The 14904-nt window shown below is 38.6% G+C and overlaps 2 protein-coding genes across 4 annotated transcripts in view; one reads left to right on the forward strand and one right to left on the reverse strand.

Annotated features, from left to right (window-relative positions):
* Positions 1 to 14904, reverse strand: part of LOC125989750 (saccharopine dehydrogenase-like oxidoreductase) — a 73276-nt gene that overhangs the window by 31235 nt on the left and 27137 nt on the right. For both annotated transcript variants that reach the window (XR_007488712.2, XR_007488713.2), the window contains 2 exons: positions 13444 to 13502; positions 4256 to 4331 (listed from right to left, as the gene is read on the reverse strand). The gene's annotated coding sequence lies outside the window, so the exon portion shown is untranslated. The remainder of the gene's footprint in view (positions 1 to 4255; positions 4332 to 13443; positions 13503 to 14904) is intronic.
* ankef1a (ankyrin repeat and EF-hand domain containing 1a) lies at positions 626 to 7424 on the forward strand. 2 transcript variants are annotated; one of them, XM_049756021.2, is made up of 10 exons: positions 626 to 800; positions 1929 to 2164; positions 2329 to 2490; positions 4002 to 4201; positions 4784 to 4933; positions 5032 to 5155; positions 5832 to 6639; positions 6710 to 6936; positions 7065 to 7192; positions 7264 to 7424. In XM_049756021.2, the coding sequence occupies exons 2-10, from the start codon at positions 1975 to 1977 to the stop codon at positions 7267 to 7269; spliced, it is 1995 nt and encodes a 664-aa protein (XP_049611978.1). In that variant the 5' UTR covers positions 626 to 800; positions 1929 to 1974; the 3' UTR covers positions 7270 to 7424. The 2 variants fall into 2 exon arrangements, with proteins under 2 accessions (XP_049611978.1, XP_049611977.1); XM_049756020.1 differs by lacking the exon at positions 626 to 800 and adding an exon at positions 1101 to 1252.

Raw genomic sequence — 14904 nt, forward strand, 5'->3', positions numbered from 1 at the left:
TAAAATGAATTAAATAGTGACTTTCAGTTTGTCTTATCCTACCTAGGAGTCGTATCAGCGGGGTTACAATGTGGCGTGTCTTTCTCTACACAACAGTGACACCCTGCGGTCAAAAACAGAAGTACAGGTTTATCTGCTCTATTGTGAATTAAATGAACATACTGTGTACTGCACTTATTACAGAGGTCCTTCGGGACAACGTATTGTATTGGGGTAAAGGGGTACTTAACGCTTTTAATAATAAATGACAGATCCGTCTCTAGTCGGCTTTGTAGTGGAAACAAGTCACATCTTGAGCGGGTAAAGTGATCACATTGCGACCATGGCCGTAGAACCTGTAATCCTATCTAAATTGCTTGACCATGTAAGGTGAGACACATCATGAGAAGGGGTATTTCTCTCCAAGCACTATGTTGAAAGTTTTAGAAGCAAACGATACATATGTAATAGAAGGTCTTTAGCGTGCAGATTATTTTATTACAGAGTTAAATCAATTTTTAATTTTACAATTGTCTTTTTTACACAAGTGCTTCTCAGGGTGTGTGCACTTTTGCAACTTAATATGGCTTTTTGCCCAAACTCTCAAAAGTACGTCCCACATTGCACTGTTGGATTTGCCGCGTTTCGTTGCCATGGAGCCAAGTTACGCCTCTTCACCCGTGAAAACAAAGAGACGGCGGTTTGAAACATAAGGAAAGCCAAGTGCTTGTTATACAATATGTTAATAAGGATTTTAAGGGGATGTCCGAATGTCAAGAGTGCTCGGTTATGTTGTGTGGACTCGCGCGGTCATAGTGCAGGTGAGTGCAGTCGTGATTGAGTCTTACCTGTTCTTATTATTAAAATTGCAGGTCAATATTGTTTTGTTTTATTCCTTAATCTGTTCCATTTACATGTGCCCCATGCAGTAGTTGATTAGCATTGACGCTAAATTTAAAATGACAAGACTGCTGCTCTGGATTTTCTTCGCCTCGTGTTGGTGACGTCACGCTGTTATTTACGGCGGAGTAAAGTTGTGGTATAGAGTTTTACGAACATGACGTCACCTTCTAATGTATCACAGACTTGCGTCGATTTCTCCTTACAACAGTTGTGCAGAAAATGTCTATTCGGACAGGAAATAATTCTAGTCTAAATTCCACCATTCGAAATGATCCTCATACCGCAATAATGAAATACATTCAATATGGAGCAAACAAAGATTAAATGACCCTTTTACCTCTAAACAAGTTGATCACTGCCACTTCAGCAGGTCAAAGTTGAATTATACTATGTGCATTAGACGTGTGTAATGCTTTTTTTTTATATGACCTGATCATATATGCATTCCTAAAAGCAGCTGAGTAGTCATTTATTTTGAGTACATTATCAGCACATAATTCAGTAGTTCCAAACCTTTTTTTTTTTACACCTAATAAATCAAAACTAAAAATACTAACCACAATGGCCAACATTAAAATACAGTAGCTTAGTTAGCAATAGTCAAAAATAAAGAAGACATTTTAATCCTAAAAAAATAATTTTGGATGACTGTAATACAATTTGTACCTAAGTAAAAAGTTAAATATGATTACTTAAAAATATACTGTACAAGATATAAAGTAAAAATTGAAGCGACTAGAACTACGCAAATTGGGCATTTAATTCTTTTGTTTACCACTAGAGGGCGCCTGGTGCCAATAGCGGTATTAGTACCCAATTTTGGAGAATCACTTGGATATTTCTCGACGTAAGAGTCACGATTCTTTTGCCCCTAACCAGATTTCTGTTGTAGTACCAAGACAGACTTATTAGAGGCAACATAGTAGTAGTAGTAGTTAGTAGTAGTAAGTGCAACCTAAACCCCCCACAATGATTACAATGTTTTTCCTTATCTTGATTATTATGGCTTGATAATAACAAATTGTTTTTCTGCATCTGGTCAACAGGTTTTGAGGCTCTTGTCATTTCTGGTCGTTCGTGTTCAACGCAAGCATGACTGGAAGTGAGGTAGACAACCGCCTGCAGGTGCTGCAGATCTACCGCTTGTTGCAATACATCCATGAAAATAATGAGGCACGAATTGAGGAGATGGTCAGCCTTGGGGTGGAAAACCTCATTAATCTCACAGAACCACAGAATGGAACAGGAGCACTTCACATGGCGGTCTCATCTAACAATCAAGGTGATGAATTTCTTGCTCTGTCACATTGCAACCTTGGCATTTCCCGATACCATTTTTAACACCTTTGGGTTATTCTTTTTATCTCAGCTGACTTTGGAGCAATCTGAACGTAATCCATAGTTCATTGCAAAATGTCACATGACAAATCTTCAATGTTTCCTCAGATTTGACCCGGTTTCTTCTCTCCCTGAGAGCGCACCCTGACATCCAGAATAAGAAGGGCCACACGCCGGTCATGTTAGCAACGCAGCTGGGCAATGATGGCATCGTGAAAATGTTGGCAGACCACGATGCTGATATGAGCCTCCAAGATGATGAAGGCCAAGGTGAGTCATGTACACAAATTGTACAATCTCATTTTGACGGACCTCAACAAATGCGACTCCAGATTTGACAAATATAAAATTGTCCAGTCTACTCAAAACGCTTATTTGTACAGTAGCTTTCAAAGTCTGTTGATTCCACAATTGGTTGCAATTGGCGAGTAAGTTACGCTAGAGTAGCCGAGAGCTAGCTAACTACATGCCTATTTGGTGGCCATGTTGGCAGGGGCGACTTTCCCGTCAATGTCAATGCCTGTTAGCATGGGGGACTGTCCGATCAAAAGTACCTGTTTTTGCACAACCCAAGTATTAATATGGCAAGTTTACCAACATGACAAATTATTTTTTAATTTGTAATGGAAACATTTGTGTTGGAATAATAGAAGGGAGGTGGTGTGTAGAAGCCTTACTTTTTTTGCTACGCAGACCGGAGAGTCAAAACTTGTTTTTTAAACTAATAAAAATGATCTTCCAATGAGTTCATTGATTTAAATATTTTTTCTTTGGAAGTGGTATACATGCTGAATCAACATTTTTTTTTTTACTACTGCAATACGTCTTGTAAGATAGAGTGGTCGAACTGATGTAGTAGAATAAAATGTGAGAAATATGTGCACGATTCCTATTTTGGTACAAGAGTATAGACTGTTACCGTACCTAATGAACTGGCCTGTTTTTGAATACCTGTAATGCTCGTCTTTAACACCAAAACTTAATAGATTGCCTTGGTGTTACGCCACCGCATTTAAAGCCGAGGTTGATCACAAAGGATCAGTTTCCTAAATGGATGCATTTTCCATCTTGTGAGATCAATAGGTTAATTTGAAGGCCCTTCCCGGTCATCCAGCTCATCAAAATGCATGCCGAGTCTCTTAAGATATTGATGAGGCTGCGGCAACCCAGACGGTTTCAGTAAGAGAGCCTAAAGCTCGTTTTTGGGACCATTTATATAATCTGTCACACTGATGAATCAAAATAGCATTGGTGTTATTAATGACGACTGAAAATTGCACTTCATTGAAGTGTCTGATGAACAACAGAATCAAATCCAGAGAAAGCGTATGGGTAGATGTAATTACAGATCAACCTCATCGAGTAACCTGATCGCTATGCCTGTTCTCCAAGATGAATGTTTGAGTCATCTATTTGTCTGCATTGTATTACAGTTTTCACTGAGACTACCGTATTTTCCGGACTATAAGGCGCACCTAAAAACCTAAAATTTTCACAAAAGCCGACAGTGTGCCTTCTAGTCTGGTGCGCTTTGGATTAAAAATCTGACATGATGCATTGAAGGTGCGCCTTATAGTCCGGTGCGCCTTATAGTCCGGAAAATGCAGTACATGAACATGTATAGCGGAACTTTAATAGTTGAACATGAACTCATCCACTGCCATCTCTGTTCTCATTAATTATTGACGTCTATAGCTGTCAGTGAATGATTTGGGAGTGACAATCTACCAAAGCTGAAAAGTCCATTTCTGAACCTGTTTGTTGTTCGCCCTCTACTTTAGGGGTTCTGTTCTACTGCATCTACCCAACAAAGCGGCACACACGTTGCCTGCAGACGGTGCTGGAGTACCAAGCAGACGTCAACAATGTGTCCTCGCAGGGGAATCACGTTTTTCAGCTGATGTGTCAACATGCCGAAGACTGTGCTCACATGTGTCAAATGATGTTGGAGAAAGGGGCCGACCCCAACGCGTGTGATGAGGTTGGTATTTAAATGGAGTTGAGGGATTCATAGCAAAAAGTTTTTTGCACTCACCATTAATTGTTGACGGCACCATGTTCTCTTGTATAGCTCAGGAATATGTTCCAGATAATCAAACAATAGCTGAAATCTGCAATATAGAAAACGTGTTTTAATAGTTATACACTTCCGACATGCTGAACTTCTTAGAACACACTTAAACATATCAAATGTTCAAATAAGAGATGAAACATGCTTGTTGTGTCAGTTTTAGTTTTCTCGTAAAATTGACACAAAAATGGTAAAAGCGTATTTTTTAAAACCAAATTGTTCAACCAAGCCATTTGTCTCAACAAAAAAGTATGCTAGCTTAATGCTAACATAATGCAAAACAGCATAGAGGGGCTCATAAATTAGCATAGATGTTCCGGCGAAAACAAATTTTAAAACCAGCATTTCCCAATTTTTATTGAGCCATGTGAAAATTCATGGAACACCACCAAATATGTGACAGTGAAAGAAAGACTCCAAACTTGCTTAAAAATCTGCAATATAGATTTACGGAGATTTAGCGTGCTTGCATTAATAGTCTCCTATCCTTAGAAAACTGGCGTGACAGCATTGATGGAGGCTTCCAAAGCTGGATCCGTGGAGCTTGTTAGGGAAATTCTAAAAAGGGGGGCAAACCCCAACGCCATGGACCTGAAACGCATGACAGCGGTGCACTATGCTGCCATGGGAGGCTTTTTTGAGGTGAATGCCAACTTCTACTTGATGTATGAAATGATAAGTAAGACTAACTTAAATCATCAGGTGTCTTTTGTTTGTGTGTGGTGTTGTGTGTCTTCTAGGTGATTGTGCTGCTGTCTGCATTCTCAGCAGACATGGGTGTGATTAATGTGGATGAGTGCACGGCCCTCCACCTTGTCGCCGCAACGGGCAACGTCAATTGCTGCAGGTTCCTGGCTCAGAGAGGTATAGAGACACATGTCACACATTTGATCATTTTTTTGTTCTATATTGCAATGCCGATATTAATTAATTCAATAATTAATCAATTAATTAATTTGTTGATTTTTTTGTGACTTAAATATGACACTAGTAGTAAGTATTTATTGTATTTTATTATTTTTTTCTTCCTTCTTTTATGTTTTAAATACCGTATTTTCCGGACTATAAGGCGCACTTAAAAACCTTTTTTTTTTTTTTAAATCCGACAGTGCGCCTTATGGTCCGGTGCGCCTTATATATGGACCAAATTCCTAAATTTAAACTGGCCCGAAGCATTGTGTCATGAACTCAATCATAAGTGGCCGGCTGAAGACTATGAATCATGAATCAAAAAGACTATGGATCATTATTTTGTGATTATAAAGTAATTTGTTTGCATCTGAAGTTGAAATAAAAAAGATAAAATGGAGAATGATTTGATTTGGATTAAAAATCTGAATCTTAATGGTGCGCCTTATAGTCCGATGCGCCTTATACAAGGACAAAGTTTTAAAATGGGCCATTCATTGAAGGTGTGCCTTATAGTCCGGAAAATACGGTATGTTCGAAATAAAGACAAGAAAAAAAAAATAGACTAATTGTCTGAGGTATTTCACAATAATGAAAAAAAAAAAACTATAATGCTATGTTTTATGTTCAGGTTGCAACGGCAAAATAAAGAACCTGAACGGTTTACTTCCACGACAGATTGCCAAAGATGCTGGTCACAAAGCAGCTGTCAAGGAGCTGAAGAAAGCTGAGAAAGTGAAGCCCAAAGATGCCGCTGATGCGACTGTCCTGACAGACTTATGGGCTCTGACCCTCCATGACTGGTCGAACGAATATGAGCGTGAACTCCTGCAAGCCTTTGAAGGTTCTGCGAAGGTTCCCGCAAAACAATTCGCCTTAGTTTTAACATCATTAGGTGCTCCAGTCACCGAAGAGCAACTCGAGTTAATCATTTTATTACATGGGGGTGGGAGAGATCCTACAATAAACATTAATGACTTTATCAAAGGTATCAAGTACATAAAGAAACCGTACCTCCTCCTCTCCTATATCCCCAAGAAGAAAAAGGATAGGAAGCGAGGTAAAGGGAAGAAGAAGCCAAAATTTGTCCTCCCTATACCTATTTGTACCCTCCCACCGGAGTTCAGGCTCCGGCGAGAAGATGGAGGCCCACCAGAATACATGATGGAGACCTACAATACCGAAGACACCCGACAACTGGACCAAGATCTTCCACCAGAACATCCCGTGGTTGATGACACTTCATGGTACACAGAGAAACCTGACAAGATATACGTCAATATCAACTACCTTGTGAAGAATGGTGACATCGAGGCTTTGGAACTGGCTTTCGGTCAAAGGATTCCTGTCGATATTCAAGATCTGTATTACAAGACCCCGCTGATGGTGGCCTGCTCGATCGGAAACTACGAGGTGGCTCAGTACCTTATCAAAAAGAGGTGAGGACCCTAATATATACATTTTTTTTTTTCCTACAATTAAATCATGGTACGGTTATATTCCAAACAGCGCGGCTGTAGATATATGTGACCAGTTCATGTGGACGCCGCTTCACCATGCTGCTCAAGCTGGCAATGTGGAAATACTGGAACTCCTGGTTAACGCCGGTGCCGACATAAACGCTCAGACCATAACTGGGACCACACCCCTTATGGTGGCGATCCAGAACCTTCATCTCCCTTGTGTTGAGTTCTTCTTCACGGCTGGTGCTGATATCTTATTGGAGAACAAGAAAGGTGTGACTCTCACTTGTAATAGAAATCACAATTATAAGTTGTGTTTTCAGGTTGGATTTCAGAATTGTTTAGATTTAGATTAAAAAAAAAGGGTATTAAATAAGAGGTCATTTTTCTTTGCCTTCTAGAACAACACTGTCTTGACGTAGCCACGGCGTTTGGTGACGGTGAGGTATATACGTTTGTCAAAGAGCAGTATGAAGCTGCGCCGAAGCCCAAAAGCAAAGGAAAGGAGAAAGCAAAGCCCAAAAAAAAGGTATCCGTGGTAACCTGATGTTTGAAGTGACAAAGTTTGTAATCATTTTCTATTTTTTGTTTGTGTGACAGAAATAACTCTCCATCTGCCAGTCTTGGAACGCATTCTGTACCCGTGGTTTCCCTTTCTTTCGTCGTCTTGGGTCACGGCCAGCTGTGTGTTGCGCAATATATTTCCTTCAGCAGAGTTTGTTTTTAATGAAAATAAAGATACATTTTTATACCAAATCATCTCCCAGGTGCCATGTCAGTTCTCTATAAAGGACCAGAAAAAAAGCCTAAAAGCATTATTATTTTTGAGACTCAATTTTTTTATTCCCTATAAACCACATGATTTATTATGCAGCCTAACAGCACACAATCATTTCGTTTTGTCATTTCCTGATGTGATGGATTATATATTTAGATAGACCAAAACTTTCTAAAAAAATTCATAAAGTGCCAAAAAACAAAACGCAATTCATATATTCTGTAAGCATTTGAATTATATCTGCCTTAATGAAGCACATATATAACTACACCCGACTGCATCAACTTTGTAAGGAAGCAGCGGCAGTACCACCTTTCAACCAACGGATGGCGCTGTTGGACGAACGTGCAATTACAATTCAGTTATTCAGCTAAAAAACTTGGAGGGGTTTGCTGGTGTTTCTCTGGCACAGAAAGGCAAAAATGACCAAGCACCATACAATAATAATAATTAGTAATAATAATATGATAATAATTGACGGTAAACTTTGAATTAGCATGCTAATATATGAGATGAGCATCATTTATTTTTTAATGAATTGCGTCAGTGCGACTGATAAATTTTATGAGGACATTTTAGTCGCCCATGTCCCTATCGGAAAGCATCAGAGATAATCGGATATTTCTTTTTTCGATCTACTCCTATCATCACTATCGGTAGATAAAATTAGATTGCAGTGTCCTCAAGGTCCATGGGGACGCAGTTATATAATCAAATCTAGAGTGGGGGGGTTGGTTGGTTTCGTGATACAACCCCTTTGGCTTTTTAAAAATACATCCTCACAATATCCTTGATGACAGGTAGGGAAATTTAGGGAGTGAGAAACGACAAGGAGTGAACAGAGAGGAGGAGATGGATGGGGGGGGCGATGATGAAGCATCGGAGGGTGACTCAGAGGAAATGGTGGGGATGGAGAAGTGGGTGGGTGGAGAGCGTGAGGGCTTTTGTAGCGCACAGGTCAGAACGAGACTACTGGGCCCTGTGGCTGGCCGTGACGCAGTGTGTCTGTCAGGGCGTGGCCTTGGATTTACACAGTCATGCAGTGTGTGTGTGTGTGTCCATATATCCTGATGTGTCATGTTTTTTTCCCTGTCAACACCAAATGTAGGCCTGCTTCATTTGGTGAAAAGATGACGTGACTGTCATGTTTATCTGGATGAGTGGGCGCTCATGTTGTGTTAAAAATGAAACCGCATCTTCCTCTCCTCCCCCCCTCCCCCCTCCGCTGAGTATCAGTGTGTGTTGCTGCTAAAAGCACTGCAGTCTCCCAGCACTCACCCTGCGCCGCTTACTCAGCATTCCATCCAAAAACTGCTCACTGGATCTTGTGAACAACACACCTCGTGTGTATACGTGTGTGTGTGTGTGTTTTATGCTGTTTACAATATTGATATTTTGTTGCATTATATTGGTTTTATATACCGATAGCTCTCACACAGCAACCAGGCTACTAGTCGGGGTATTTGAAATAATATTTTCATATGAGAAGATAAAAATGTTTTACAAATTTGCCTGCATTTTTTCCCTGTATCTAATTTTTTTTTTTTTTTAAGCCTGACTTAAATTACAATTTTGCAAACACGCAGCAAGTGAGTTCCTTGCTGTCCCGCTGCTGCAACGTCACACTATTTTGTAAACTCACGCAGTTATCAGTGTCCCCGCCAATGCACCATAATGGAAACGCCAACCAAATCACTTGATGAAAAGTTAATTACAGCTACCCTGTAATTTTCCTGAGGGGGAAGAAAAGGAATTTAATTAAAATGAGGGCTTTATTTGTTCATGTGAACAACACATCAACTGCTACATGAGTAAATACAAGGCCATATAATCCTACCGATCAACAAGCATATTAAACCCCTCCCCCCCGTAGCAAAAAAAAATATTTATGAATTAAAAATGTATTAACACTTTCAGAATCTTAAAGTTTCAAGGGGACGTTCCGAAATGTGCACCCCCCCTTGTGTGTGTTTGTTTGCTGCGGCGATTCATCATTCATTAGAGCAGCCATGGCACCTTCATAGATTTCTTTAGCTCACCATGCCACAGATTCCAATTTGCTGCAGGTCTGAGACTTTTATTATGAGGATATCGATTTGAATTTCATAGCGAGACCAATAACGTTGGGTGGTAAACACAGGCGGCTAGCTCTTGGCTCAGATGAGCAGACCAATTCCTGCGTCCAAAAACAGAGGCAATAAATATTGTGCTGGATACATTACAGCTGTCTGCATTTTTTTTTTTTTTTTTTTTTAGAAATGCTGGGTTTTAGAATTTTTTTTGTCATGAATACATTTAGCGCCAATGTATTTATTTGGATCTAAAGATGAATATGAGACATGGTGTACTATTTACATCTAGACCAGAGCACCTTTTGTGTGAAGTCATCCTGTTTTCAAGTGAATAAAAATATTGGAATTGACATGATTAAATCAACTTAAACTGGACTAAGTCAATAACCAGACTTTAACCCAATAGAGCATGCATTTTATGTCCCGATGAGGAAAGTTCAGTTCAATGTTTGGCCAGGTTGTACTTGGAACAGAGATGCACAGTTTATCACTTCTCAAAAACAATAATTTTTGGGGCTCACAAATTACTTAGTGTTGACTCATCGTTACACAAAGTTGTGTGATATTCTATTTAAAATACTATTTTATATAAATAATGTACAGATTTATAGAAAAAAAACATTATTTGCAATCAGAAGTCAAAGAATATCCCCAAAAAGACAAATATGAATATAGATACATTTTTACCTAGGAGTGATTTAGTTGGGTGATAAAACCCCTTAACAGTCTCAAAAAGAAATTTGACCTTCGTCCTTCTTTGTATTTGTGTTTAAACGTGTTTACCAACAAGATTTATGATACATGTCCAAGGCAAGGTGACTGAGGAAGCGAATGCAAGTTGTACTCATCCATATTTTAAAAGAAATTGATGTTATGGCGCTCTGTAAATGGGCGTAAGTCCAGAAACGAGTATCCAGCATATTATGTAACATGAAGTGTAATATATAACATTCCCCCGATGAACTCATGTAAGCATGTCATACAAATATGGTTTCTTCGGAATGTTAATGTAAATGTTGTGTGTGCAAAATGAATCATGCTGTTTAGTGTTGACATATAGAAATGATTATTAATTCACTATGCATAGTCAGGAGATGATATTAAGTGTAGCAAGCTTGAGGCTGATAGACGGCAGCCGGAAACCGAACCAAACATGGGCACAGGTGACGCACAGAGGATCCCCAGTTTCCATAGCAACAGGCAGGTGCATTGGGAGTCGCTCTTGCTTTGGATTTGCGGAGGTGAAGCATTTACATGCACATGGCGGCGCGGCGTGCGCACACATCCAAAAGCAAGGGATGTGATATATGGAGGACGTACAATCTGATGAAATGTATCGAGGAAAGAAAAAAGCTGGGGTGATAAAAAAGAAGGAAGAGGAGGACAGGAGAAGTGGGGAAGGGGAGTTGGAGGACAACCTGGGGTGTGATCTATGATGGAGGAGATGAAAGAGGACAGGGTCAAAAAAAAGTTGTGGGGAGGAGCACGAAAAAAAAATGGAGAAGAAAAGCCGGAAAGGTTAAACGTCATTGAACGGCAGTAAGAGCGATCCCGATTCCATTATGGTGTTTCTTTATCAAGTCTATCCATTCATATATTTTTATATTTGGATGCATTCAACTCTTCTGTACCCCTCTGAGCGATAAAATTAACTTCACTCAATTTCTTTGTGTTCATTCTGAGGAGGCTTTATTCTAGTCATGCGGCAGGCAAATCTCAGCTGCTCAAACATTCAAACAGACACATGTTTATGAACAATTTTAAACACGCCTGTGTGCACATATGGGAGCTGGAGAGTAAGCACATTTTGAGTTCAGTCAGCAGTAATGTGCGCTGGCCAGGAGGGATGTTAGATTCTGGGCCAGTGCACCGTTACAAATTCTCTTTAGCTCCTCCTCGCTGTTACATGAGGTGTTACCTGTGTGTTGCTAATCACCCAACAGGTTTATACTCATGGGTGAACCAAAAGTAGGGATGAAAGGAAAGATGGGAATGTGTGCAAATGAGCAGAAAAGGAGGAAATTAGAATGGAAAGGAGAGACAAAAGAAGTACCGTAAATTTTGGCCTGTAAGCCGCGACTTTTTTCGCAAATTTTGAACCCGGAATCATGAGTTTTAGCTGGTGCGGCTTATAGTCCAGTGCGGTTTATAGTCCAAAGCGGCTTATAGTCCGAAAATTACGGTAATGTTCCTTCTCTCATTACTCCAAAGCGTCATTGGCACACTTATCGACGTCGTCACTCATTCTGAATCTTTCAATACGGCAATTATTGGATTATTTAAAGTTATTTTTCACGCATGTTTTTCTTCAATTTCATTGGCTTACATTTCAGTTTGAGAAGACGAAACAACACAATTGGCCTGCAGGTGAATGGACGGTGACGTGCACGATTGTGACAGGAGGGATGAAGACAAACTGTTTTGGCACGAAAATACTGGTCTTTTGCTATAAGAATATTTTTTTTATGGACAAACCAAAACTTAACAGCAAGACACAAAACGCATATTTAAAGGTTAAATAATTTAAGACATATTAAAAAAAAGATTTTAAGATATTGAAAAACAAAATAGAAAATGTCTACAATTTTTATTAGTTAGATTTTTTAACTTAACATAATTTAATATTCCATTAGTATGATTTTTTTAATTGTGAAAGCAGCATCTTAAATTACAATTAAAAAAGTGCAAAAACAACGAAAATATTTTTCTACTTAGCATTTTAGTGTCCACCATGTTACAAAAATGTTTTTAAATAGCCTCATTTTAGCAAACCAATTAACACTTTACAACCATTTCTGTCCTTGGACATCTTAAAGCCACAGAATTTGCTAATAATTTTTTTTTTAGTGATAACAAGAATAGTGTCACCTTAATTAATCAATTTTGTATATACTGTACATTACATATATATTTTTTAATGTATTCATAGCATTCGGTTTTGTTGTTCTGAGAAAGAGAGAGACAGAGAGAGAGAGACAGACAGACAAAGAGAGAGAGAAAGAGAGAGAGAGATTTTAGTGCTGAGTCACTGCAAGGCTGTTCCTTCTGCAGCACCCTCCCCCGCAAGAACTCACGCAGCTTGGCTCTATCTCTCCATTCTTTTCCCTTTTTACATCCTTGCATTCATCCTTAAGCCTCTATGTGTGTTTTGGTGTCCCTTTTAGCCTTTATATTTTTTACTATCCTTCACTACCCTGGTGATTTTTTTTTATTTTTTATTAATGGTTTAGAAATTAGTTAATTTTTTTATACACACCTTGTAAAATCTTAAACACATTTTTAAATAAGCAGAGTAAGCTACTCCTCGCTGAATAATGAGCCTGGATTTATCTCTGTGGATTCACCGCTTTGTTAGTTATAAACGGTAATAACTCTTAAATAATGATATCTAAAGTGTAGTGCGGTTCATCGTTCACGCCCCTACTGTAGCTCAAATTTGGAAGTTTTTTATTGGGGTTTTAATAGTGTGCAGACCAGTCTGATTTTAGAGTTGCATTGTTTAGTCGCTTGTTGTGCCGCAACAGCAGAGGCAGAGAAGATCCCCAACTAAGCTCCATTTATCATTAAGCTCTGTTTTGTTTGTATGTTGTGCTGTTCCATGTATATCAAAATGGCAGCTGTTTGAATATTTAAAAAAATATATATTAAAATGACTCTTTGCTTCAATTATGTTGGTGTTGTTCTATGTATGTCAAAATGGCAGCTGTTTGAATATTTTTTTAAAAATTCAAATGACTCATTTGCTTCAATTATGTTAGCTGAACAATTGGGTCAACATACAAAGTTTGATTCGGTTTCGTTTTACGGGTCAGTTTCACAAAACTGTTATCTTATATGGCAAACTGGGCGAGCGAGTGTAAGAACAAGTATTATAATAATGATAAATTTAAAAGTGTTTAAAGCATATGTGGGTGTAAAATCTTTACTGACCTTGGATCTGCAATGCTGCTTTAACAATTGACTTGAGATTGCTTGACAAAGATGGCCGCCTGGAATGTAGAACAGACAAAAAAAGTCAAAATTAAAAACAATAATACATGCATTTGATATGTAAAACTGACATGAAGACAATTTTTTTTTAAATCAGTCATCTCTGATTGCAGTTGACATTCATAATTTGATGACACACACTAATATTTTTGCTTTACACCAACACCAAACAACTAACTTTAATGTAATTCCGCACATTTTTTGTGTCTCCTGTGAAGCATAATGAACAATTTGTCCATTATATGGTATAGTAGTCCCAACTGTAATAAGGAGAGTGAGCAATGGTAGATCCTGGAGATCCATTCTCCACACACTCACCCAACCGAGACACGCACACACAGAGCCACCTCTCATTTCTTCTCTTCTAGTTCCCCTTTCCAAATTGATTTTTCATGCTGTGTTATCATAAGCATTAATTTAAAAGACAGGCTCACTTCAGAGCAATTGAAGACACATTTGTGATGGTGCCAAGCAGTGACAGCAACTGGAGAAGCCAAGAGGGGAGCAGGACACTGCCTCGCTGTTGAGTCCACATTCAAAAATCAATATCGTGTTGATGAACTGAGCACAAAAAAAAAAAGATTGTCGATGCAATTCTGTGTGCTTTTATAATTCATTCTTGGACGTTGTTTTTATTAGCAGGTATGAGAGCAGAGCCATGTTTTTATGTAGAAGTCTTTATCCCTCAATGGGGATGACCTTTCCTTCCAGCCCTGATGTGTGGCATGACAAGATGGAGCTGACTGAGGCAGATACTACAACTAAGCGAAACTGTATCGGCAGAATAAAAGTCAAGTGAACTTCTTGGATAAAACCAAGAGCTGGCTCAACTTTTATGCTATCAAAATATATTCCCATAATTTCACTAAAGTTCTCAACTAAGTAAAAAAAAAAAAAAACTAAATTAGCTAGTTATATTTGTATTTTACAATACAGTATTTTGTATTGTATATACTATTTTATTAGAAACAAATACAAAGTAACAAATAGCTAATACAGTAATCCCTCGTTTATCACGGATAATTGGTTCCAAAAACCACCAGCGATAAGTGAAATCCACGAAGTACGGTCACCAACAAGGAGTACTGGGCAGGCTAACGAGTTAGCGGAAAGATGCTAATTCGCGATCGTGCTAACACGCAAAAACGGACTTCTAAAGGAATGTAAACGAACATTTGGCGCAATACTATATTGTCCTAAAGGTTAGACACAATTTAGAAGTTTTATTTTGACTTTTAAATAGTTTTTTAATTTTGAAAAAAAATCCGTGATGTAATGAAGCCGCGATAAACGAAACGCGAAGTAGCGAGGGATCACTGTAGTGGTGTTTTTATGACGTTTTAGAATGAATTGTTAGTATCTCCATTTATTTCAATGGGGCAAGTTGATTTGATGTATAAG

This window comes from Syngnathus scovelli, chromosome 20 (genome assembly GCF_024217435.2).
Source record: "Syngnathus scovelli strain Florida chromosome 20, RoL_Ssco_1.2, whole genome shotgun sequence".
In the NCBI taxonomy this organism is placed as follows: domain Eukaryota; kingdom Metazoa; phylum Chordata; class Actinopteri; order Syngnathiformes; family Syngnathidae; genus Syngnathus; species Syngnathus scovelli.

Coding starts and splice junctions, on each gene's coding strand:
- ankef1a (XM_049756021.2), top strand. CDS start 1,975: ATGACTGGAAGTGAGGTAGACAACCGCCTGCAGGTGCTGCAGATCTAC. Junction 2,491..4,001: donor CCAAGATGATGAAGGCCAAG/GTGAGTCATGTA, acceptor CCTCTACTTTAG/GGGTTCTGTTCTACTGCATC. Junction 6,937..7,064: donor CTTATTGGAGAACAAGAAAG/GTGTGACTCTCA, acceptor TTTGCCTTCTAG/AACAACACTGTCTTGACGTA.